The 10004-nt window shown below is 41.8% G+C and overlaps 1 protein-coding gene across 1 annotated transcript; it reads left to right on the top strand.

Moving 5' to 3' along the window:
* The first annotated feature begins 6658 nt into the window (after positions 1-6658).
* LOC135250638 (general transcription factor II-I repeat domain-containing protein 2-like) lies at positions 6659-9550 on the top strand. Its single transcript, XM_064327160.1, has 2 exons — positions 6659-8742; positions 8867-9550. Coding segments are annotated over exons 1-2 (1860 nt in total). The 5' UTR covers positions 6659-6883; the 3' UTR covers positions 8868-9550.
* Positions 9551-10004: the final 454 nt, after the last annotated feature.

Here is a 10004-nt window from a genome sequence, read left to right as displayed (position 1 = left end):
GAGGCTGATCTACACCAATGGACATGGGACTTTCTACCATGGCCAATGAGGCATTGCACAATTTGTGGACATTTTTTCCCTATAGATATGAATGGCAGAATGTTCAAATCTAGAGAGAGACCAGAGTACTGCTGCTAGAAGACAGACCATTGTGACATCACAAGGGTGAGAAGATAGAGCATTGTGACATCACAAAGGTGAACATTCCGCCATTCATTCTCTATGGGAAAAATTGCCCACAAAAATTCAAATTTTTCAAAAACCGTCCACCCAAACTTTCCAAAAAGTAATAGCACACCATTCCCGATCAGGCCGCTCGATTTGACATATTGCACGTGTATGTGGTGCGAAAACTCTGGGAGGAGTAGCGGTCCAAAAAATGGGTGGAATAATAATAATAATAAACTAGACAATTCCTGCAGAAATTGTGAAGTGTGGTTGCCGCCAACGCAAAGTCGACTTTGTGCTGAACGGAGTGAACAGTGGTAGGTAGTTGCTATGATGTCTGAGGCAGTTGCTAGGGTGTTGCTAGGTGGTTCTATGGAGTTCTAAGTGGTTTCATGGAATTCTAGGCGGTCGCAAGGGTGGTGCTAGGTGGTTGCTATGGAGTTTCAGGTGGTTGCTATTGAGCTCCAGGTGGTTGCTAGGGCATTGCTAGGTGGTTGCTATGGAGTTCTAGGTGGTTGCTAGGTGTGTGGTTGCTAGGTCGGTTGCTAGGGTTCAGGTGGTTGCTAGGTGTTCCAGGTGGTTGCTATGGTGTTAGCTAGGGCTAGCTTATGGTGTTCCAAGTGGTTGCTAGGGTGTGCTAGGTGGTTGCTATGGTGTTCCAGGTGGTAGCTAGGGTGTTGCTAGGTGGTTGCCATGGAGTTCTAGGCGTTGCTAGGTGGTTGCTAGGGTGTTGCTAGGTGGTTGCTATGGCGTTCTAGGCAGTTGCTATGGTGTTGCTAGGTGGTTGCTATGGAGTTCTAGGCCGTTGCTAGGGTGTTGCTAGGTGGTTGCTATGGAGTTCTAGGTGGTTGCTAGGGTGTTGCGAGGTGGTTGCTATGGAGTTCTAGGCGGTTGCTATGGTGTTGCTAGCTGGTTGCTATGGAGTTCTAGGCGGTTGCTAGGGTGTTGCTAGGTGGTTGCTATGGAGTTCTAGGTGGTTGCTAGGGTGTTGCTAGGTCGTTGCTATGGTGTTCCATGTGGTTGCTAGGGTGTTGCTAGGCAGTTGTTATGGTGTTCCAGATTGTTGCTAGGGTGTGCTAGGTGGTTGCTATGGTGTTCCAGGTGGTTGCTAGAGTGTTGCTAGGTGGTTGCTAGGGTATTCTAAGTGGTTGCTAGGATGTTGCTAGGTGGTTGCTATGGAGTTATAGGCGGTTGCTAGGGTGTTGCTAGGCATTTGCTATGGTGTTCCAGGTGGTTGCTATAGAATTCTAGATGGTTGCTAGGGTTTTCTAGCTGGTTGTTATGGGTTGCTAGGTCGTTGCTATGGAGTTAGAGCCGGTTGCTAGGGGGTTGCTAGGGGGTTGCTATGGAGTTCTAGGTGGTTGCTAGGGTGTTGCTAGTGGGTTGCTAGGGTATTCGAAGTGGTTGCTAGGATGTTGCTAGGTGGTTGCTATGGAGTTCTAGGTGGTTGCTATGGTGTTGCTAGGTGGTTGCTATGGAGTTCTAGGCCGTTGCTAGGGTGTTGCTAGGCATTTGCTATGGAGTTCTAGGTGGTTGCTAGGGTGTTGCTAGGGTTTTGCTAGGTGGTTGCTATGGAGTTCTAGGCGGTTGCTAGGGTGTTGCTAAGTGGTTGCTATGGAGTACTAGGTGGTTGCTAGGGTGTTGCTAGGCGGTTGCTATGGAGTTATAGGCGGTTGCTAGGGTGTTGCTAGGGTATTCTAGGTGGTTGCTAGGATGTTGCTAGGTGGGTGCTATGGAGTTATAGGTGGTTGCTAGGGTGTTTCTAGGGGTTGCTAGGGTATTCTAAGTGGTTGCTATGGTTGCTATGTGGTTGCTATGGAGTTCTAGGTGGTTGCAAGGGTGTTGCTAGGTGGTTGCTATGGTGTTATTGCGGTTGCTAGGGTGTTGACAGGCATTTGCTATGGTGTTCCAGGTGGTTGCTAGTGTGTTGTTAGGTGGTTGCTATGGAGTTCTAGGCCGTTGCTAGGGTGTTCTAGATGGTTGCTAGGGTTGCTAGGGTGTTGCTATGGAGTTCTAGGCGGTTGCTAGGTCTTTACTGAGTCCAATGACGCGACCCATAGTTCTCTATGACAAACGGTTCAAAAGTTATGAAATATCAAACATCGGCCAATCAGGAAGGGGGTAAGGCTGATCTCCACCAATGGACAAAGGACTCTCTACCATGTCCAATGAGGCATTGCACAATTTGTGGGCAATTTTTCCCCATAGAGATGAATGGCCGAATGTTCAAATCTAGAGAGAGACCAGAGTACTGCTGCCAGAAGACAGGGCATTGTGACATCACAAGGGTGAGAAGACAGAGCATTGTGACATCACAAAGGTGAACATTCCGCCATTCATTCTCTATGGGAAAAATTGCAAACAAAAATTCAAATTTTTCAAAAACCGTGCAACCAATCTTTCCACAAAGTAATAGCACACCATTCCCGATCAAGCCGCTCGATTTGACATATTCCACGTGTATGTGGTGCGAAAACTCTGGGAGAGAGAGGGTCCAAAAACGGGCGGAATAAATAATAAATAATAATAATATGTGCAATAATAATAGTGTAGTTGCCCTAAGGCAACCACACTAATAAAGAATATGTGCAATAATAATAGTGTAGTTGCCCTAAGGCAACCACACTAACTAGACAATTCCTGCAGAAATTGTGATGTGTGGTTGCCGCCAACGCAAAGTCAACTTTGTGCTGAACGGAGCGAACAGTTTCTGTAGCATGAGCAGAGACATAGTATGGTATACATGATATAACATCACGGCAACGAGTTCATTTGCAACACACGTATTCAGAGCTAAATTAACCCTTCATCAATACTTGAGATCAGCGATTTACTCACGGTATGCTGTGACGAGTGACGGCGAATCATAAAGCTAGCTGGCCACTTCAGAGGGTCTTGGAAAACGTTATATCTGCACTGCACAACCGCTCCATTTTAAAAAGCAAGACAGGGCTAGGGAGATTAATGTGATTGATTTATGGTTTTACGTTAAGTTCAGCTCATTTTTACCATTCAAATAAAAACATTTAACTGTGCTGCAATTCAGAATTTAATCTGTTACCTTAGATACGAACTCATAGACACAGGATAGCCTACTACGTGTTAGCCGACCCAAATTTCTGGAGTTAGACCGGACCTGAAGTGCTGAAACGTGCTGTGACGCTGTGTACTTTTAGTAAAGTCGCTTGTTCGAAATCGTTATTCAGTAGCTGAGAGCATAAGCTTCTAACCAGGTATAACAGCATATTTTGTTTTTTAATATCGTTTTAGGTCAACCGAAGCTATTCATCATGTCATAGAACGTATTCGCTTTTTAGCACTGCATGCAATACGCAAAGTCTGGCTGTTTGAAATCGTTATTCAGTAGCTGAGAGCATAAGCTTTCTAACCAGGTATAACAGCACGTCTATTTTTGTTTTTTAATATCGTTTTTTAGGTCAACCGAAAGCTATGTCATCATGTCATAGAACGTATTCGCTCTTTGTTAGCACTAGCATGCAAATACGCAAAGTCTGGCTTGTTTGAAAATTCGTTTATTCAGTAGCTGAGAGCATAGCTTTCTAACCAGGTATAACAGCACGTCGTTTTTGGTTTTAATATCGTTTTTTTAGGTCAACCGAAAGTGCTCTCATTATCGCATTAAAGCCATGACTGTTTGTTAGCACTAGCATTCTAAGACGCTGCATGTGACGAAACGTCGTCAACGAATTGCGTAATATCTCGTGAAATACTATTATTATTGAGGACTTCTGGGTATGCCTAAGCCATATGTTTGTTGATATACCTAGCTGACAGCGTTTTCATTTGTAATTTTTCATTTGAATATCGTTCTTTCACTTCCGCAATCAGCTATTCCTATCCTGCTGCTGAGACCGTAGAGCTGACCGCATCACGTGTGCAAAGCCGACCAATGCTGTAACTTCACCGTTCGCATATGAATGACGTCACCTTCTCCATTCATCTCTATGGGGAAAAATTGGGCATAAAATTAATATTTCTCAAAAACCGTGCAGCGAAACTTTCCACAAAGTAATAGCACACAATTCCCAATGAAGCTGGTCATTTTGACATATGGTACGTGTATGTGGTGTGAAACTCTGGGAGGAGTAGCGGTCCAAAAATGGGTGGAATATATAATAATAATAATAATAATAATAATATGTGCAATAATAATAGTGTAGTTGCCCTAAGGCAACCACACTAATAATAATATGTGCATAATAATAGTGTAGTTGCCCTAAGGCAACCACACTATAATAATAATATGTGCAATAATAATAGTGTAGTTGCCCTAAGGCAACCACACTAATAATAATTGTGCAATAATAATAGTGTAGTTGCCTAAGGCAACCACACATAATAATATGTGCAATAATAATAGTGTAGTTGCCCTAAGGCAACCACACTAATAATATGTGCAATAAATAGTGTAGTGCCTAAGGCAACCACACTAATAAATTGCAAATTGTAGTTGCCCGGCACACAAATAATAATTGTGCTAAACAAGTGTATGCTAGGCAACACATAGATGGATACATGATATAGCATCACGCAAAGTTCATTTGCAACACACATATTCAGGAGGCCTAAATAACCCTTCTCAATACTTGAAATCAGCGTTCCAACGGTATGCTGGTGACGAGGCACGGCGAATCATAAGTAGGCAACTCGAGGGTCTTGGAAAACGTTATTCTCACTGCACAACGCCCATTTAAAAGCAAGACAGGTAGCAATAATGTGATTGATTAGTGGTTTACGTTAAGTTCAGCTCATTTACCATTCAAATAAAACATTAATGTGCCAATTCAGAATTAATGTTCCCTAGAAACCAGCACAATAATATGTAGCGCAATAGATAAGTAGCTGGTTGTTGCCGACTAAAATGTGTCAAACTTCAAGCGCTGCTCGCAGTGCTCCACACGCATGTTTATGTTGGCAACCGAAGTTATGTCTTAAAATCTGTCTTTACTAGAAAAAGTCTTGTTGAACGTTTATCAGAGCTGGGCATGCTTTTAACCAGGTAATACACATCGTCCTATTTTGTTTTTTAATATCGTTTTTTTAGGTCAACCGAAAGCTATGTCATCATGTCATAGAACGTATTCGCTCTTTGTTAGCACTAGCATGCAAATACGCAAAGTCTGGCTTGTTTGAAAATTCGTTTATTCAGTAGCTGAGAGCATAAGCTTTCTAACCAGGTATAACAGCACGTCTGTTTTGGTTTTAGAATATCGTTTTTTAGGTCAACCGAAAGTGCTCTCATTATCGCATTAAAGCCATGACTGTTTGTTAGCACTAGCATTCTAAGACGCTGCATGTGACGAAACGTCGTCAACGAATTTGCGTAATATCTCGTGAAATACTATTATTATTGAGGACTTCTGGGTATGCCTAAGCCATATGTTTGTTGATATACCTAGCTGACAGCGTTTTCATTTGTAATTTTTCATTTTGAATATCGTTCTTTCACTTCCGCAATCAGCTAATTCCTATCCTGGCTGCTGAGACCGTAGAGCTGACCGCATCACGTGTGCAAAGCCGACCAATGCTGTAACTTCACCGTTCGCATATGAATGACGTCACCTTCTCCATTCATCTCTATGGGGAAAAATTGGGCATAAAAATTAATATTTCTCAAAAACCGTGCAGCGAAACTTTCCACAAAGTAATAGCACACGATTCCCAAAGAAGCCGGTCATTTTGACATATGGCACGTGTATGTGGTGTGAAATCTCTGGGAGGAGTAGCGGTCCAAAAAATGGGTGGAATAATAATAATAATAATAATAATAAATAAATAATATGTGCAATAATAATAGTGTAGTTGCCCTAAGGCAACCACACTAATAATAATAATATGTGCAATAATAATAGTGTAGTTGCCCTAAGGCAACCACACTAATAATAATATGTGCAATAATAATAGTGTAGTTGCCCTAAGGCAACCACACTAATAATAATATGTGCAATAATAATAGTGTAGTTGCCCTAAGGCAACCACACTAAATAATATGTGCAATAATAATAGTGTAGTTGCCCTAAGGCAACCACACTAATAATATGTGCAATAATAATAGTGTAGTTGCCCTAAGGCAACCACACTAATAATAATATGTGCAATAATAATAGTGTAGTTGCCCTAAGGCAACCACACTAATAATAATAATATGTGCAATAATAATAGTGTAGTTGCCCTAAGGCAACCACACTAATAATAATAGTGTAGTTGCCCTAAGGCAACCACACTAATAATAAATATGTGCAATAATAATAGTGTAGTTGCCCTAAGGCAACCACACTAATAATAATAATATGTGCAATAATAATAGTGTAGTTGCCCTAAGGCAACCACACTAATAATAATAATATGTGCAATAATAATAGTGTAGTTGCCCTAAGGCAACCACACTAATAATAATATGTGCAATAATAATAGTGTAGTTGCCCTAAGGCAACCACACTAATAATATGTGCAATAATAATAGTGTAGTTGCCCTAAGGCACATGTGTCAAACTCAAGGCCCGCGGGCCAGATGTGGCCCGCCACGGCATTTTATGTGGCCCGCGAGTGCTTAATTGGTCTTAAAATCTGTCTTAAAATAGGTCTATGCTGCTTTAAAGCGTGCATTGACCATAAACTACATTTCCCACAATGCATGGTGATTTTTACCCGCGAAGTGACGGCATCCCGCCACTAGATCGCAGGTGTTTAATTAATGCTACAAGTGAAATTGAGAATATCCGCAATTGACCCCGAAATGTCCAGGAAGAGAAAGATTGATGCAGATGGAAGGCAGTTTCAAGAAAGATGGGAAGGCGAATACATGTTTGTGCTTCACGGAGAAAAACCGGTATGTCTTTTGTGTTATGAGGCGGTGTCGGTCGTCAAAGAATACAATCTACGTCGACACTTTGACACCAAACACGGAGCCAAGTATGCCAAAGTTAGCCTTCATGAAAGACAACAAATTGTCAAAGAACTAAAAGGCAAACTGCGATCGCAGCAGAATTTGTTCACCAAAGCCACAACCAAAAACGATGCAGCAGTGAAAGCTAGCTTTATGGTGGCTGAAGAAATCGCCCGCGCTTCAAAGTCTTTTTCAGAGGGTGCGTTTTTGAAGCAGTGCATGCTGAAGGTGTGTGAGCAGGTGTGCCCCGACCAGATACAGACTTTTAAAAATGTCAGTTTGTCAAGAAACACCATTGCGGACCGAGTCAAGGAGCTAGCAGCAAACCTGTCAACACAGCTGGCCGAAGAGTCACGCAGTTACACCGCTTTTTCATTAGCGGTTGATGAAAGTACAGACAACACGGATATGGCACAGCTATCCATTTTTATTAGAGGCGTGAAGTCGGACCTCTCTGTCACCGAGGAGCTCTTGGATGTAGCTGCCATGCATGGGACCACAACGGGACGGGACATTTATGATGCGGTGGAGAAGTCCGTAAGTAAAACTGGATTGCCCTGGGAAAAGTTGGTGGGATTAACTACAGATGGTGCGCCTGCAATGTGTGGAGGAAAAGCGGGCTTGGTTGGACTAATGAAGGAGAAAATGCAAAAAAGTAACTGTCACACGCCTCTGATAACGTATCATTGCATTATCCATCAAGAAGCTTTGTGTGGAAAGGTGCTGGGGATGGATGATATAATGACCACGGTCATGAAAACAGTGAACTTCATTCGGGCGCGTGGCCTGAATCACCGCCAGTTCCAGCTGTTCTTGCAGGAGATGGGCTCGGAGTACGGAGACGTGCCGTACCATACAGAAGTGAGGTGGCTGAGTAGGAGCAAAATCCTCAAACGATTTTTTGAGCTTAGGGAAGATATTGCTCTTTTCATGCAGAGTAAAGGAAAACCCTTGTCCGAACTGTCAGATCCAAACTGGCTGTGTGATTTTGCTATGTTATGTGACATAACTGAGCATCTCGCCCAACTGAATCAGAAGCCGCAGGGACGCAAACAAGTCATCACGCAGATGTCCGACATGATCACATGTTTCCAGCGTAAACTTGACCTATGGAAGTGCCAAGTGGAACAGGACAATCTTGCCCACTTTTCTGTTTGTCAGAGCATCTCAGCCTCAGTTCCCGATGCTTTTTCATGTGCCCGGTTGGCTACCAAACTGAGCCGGTTAATGAATGAGTTTGATCGGCGCTTCTCTGACTTCAAAGCACAGCACTCGGGCTTTGCCATCTTTGCCAGTCCTTTCACCACCGACGTCAGCAGTGCACCCCATCACCTTCAGCTGGAGTTAATCGAGCTTCAAAGCGACAGTGGCCTGAGAGCAAAGTTCCAGGATGCTGCAATTGAGGACTTTTACCGTCTACTGCCCCCTGGTGTGATGCCACAGCTTCGACTTCATGCTGCCCGTGTTCTGTCTATGTTTGGGAGCACCTATCTGTGCGAACAGATGTTTTCAATAATGAATCTAAACAAAACCAAGCACAGATCACGCATCACTGATGACAACCTCCACGCTGTTTTACGGATTGCCACAGCACAAGAGCTAAAACCAGACATTGACACACTGGCCAAAGGAAAACGGTGTCAGACATCTGGCCAGAAAACACATTGGTAAGTATTTTTAAAAACCTAATTAAAATATGATAAAATGTATTTCAACCAAAAATAAGAATAGTTAAACTGAGTGCAATTTAGTGATTGTTCTTGCATTTTGTTTTGTGTTTGTTGTTTTCAGAACATGATCAATGGATGAGGATGGTGGAGGGGATCCACTTGGTGTGTTCAAGGACAGGGAGCATATCCTCATCATTTTCAACTCCTAGTTGTGAACTGAGACAACCCTATTTTATTATTTTGAGTTTATTACATATACTGCTTTTTGTGTAGTAATGTATTTGTTGTTTACAGGTTTATGCAGACAAATGTTTACTCCTGCAAGGCTGTGTGCAGCCATTTGTTTTTGTAAAATGCTACATCTGTCACACATGTTCTTAGCAGCTCACTATAGTTGGTTGTACGTTATTCTGACCCTCTCGACTGTGACAAAATTCTTTTGAAGAAAGTTAATGTCTTAACTTGTGTTTTAATATTTTTCTGTGAATAGTTTGATCATTGATAAATAAAGTAATGTGGGTTTCTTAACCTGATAAATTAAAAGGATTTATGTTATAGTAACAGAGCAACAAGCAAACACTTTTTTTTACATCTATGCAAATGCATATGTAATATTTGTAACTTTAAGTAATAAATACAGAAAGTTATTTAACAATATATTACGGAGTAGTTACATTTATTTTACATTATATTTGGTGACATTTAGTTACATTTATACTGTCTTACAGTTACATCTGGCCCTTTGAGGGCAACCATTATGCTGATGTGGCCCTCGGTAAAAATGAGTTTGACACCCCTGCCCTAAGGCAACCACACTAAATATGTGCAATAATAATAGTGTAGTTGCCCTAAGGCAACCACACTAATAATAATAATATGTGCAATAATAATAGTGTAGTTGCCCTAAGGCAACCACACTAATAATATGTGCGATAATAATAGTGTAGTTGCCTGAGGCAACCACACTAATAATAATAATAATATGTGCAATAATAATAGTGTAGTTGCCCTAAGGCAACCACACTAATAATAATATGTGCAATAATAATAGTGTAGTTGCCCTAAGGCAACCACACTAATAATATGTGCAATAATAGTAGTGTAGTTGCCCTAAGGCAACCACACTAATAATATGTGCAATAATAATAGTGTGCTTGCCTAAGGCAACCACACTAAATATGTGCAATAATAATAGTGTGTTTGCCTAAGGCAACCACACTAACTAGACAATTCCTGCAGAAATTGTGAAGTGTGGTTTC

This window comes from Anguilla rostrata, chromosome 3 (genome assembly GCF_018555375.3).
Source record: "Anguilla rostrata isolate EN2019 chromosome 3, ASM1855537v3, whole genome shotgun sequence".
NCBI lineage: Eukaryota > Metazoa > Chordata > Actinopteri > Anguilliformes > Anguillidae > Anguilla > Anguilla rostrata.
This window is presented reverse-complemented; position numbering and strand designations above follow the sequence as displayed.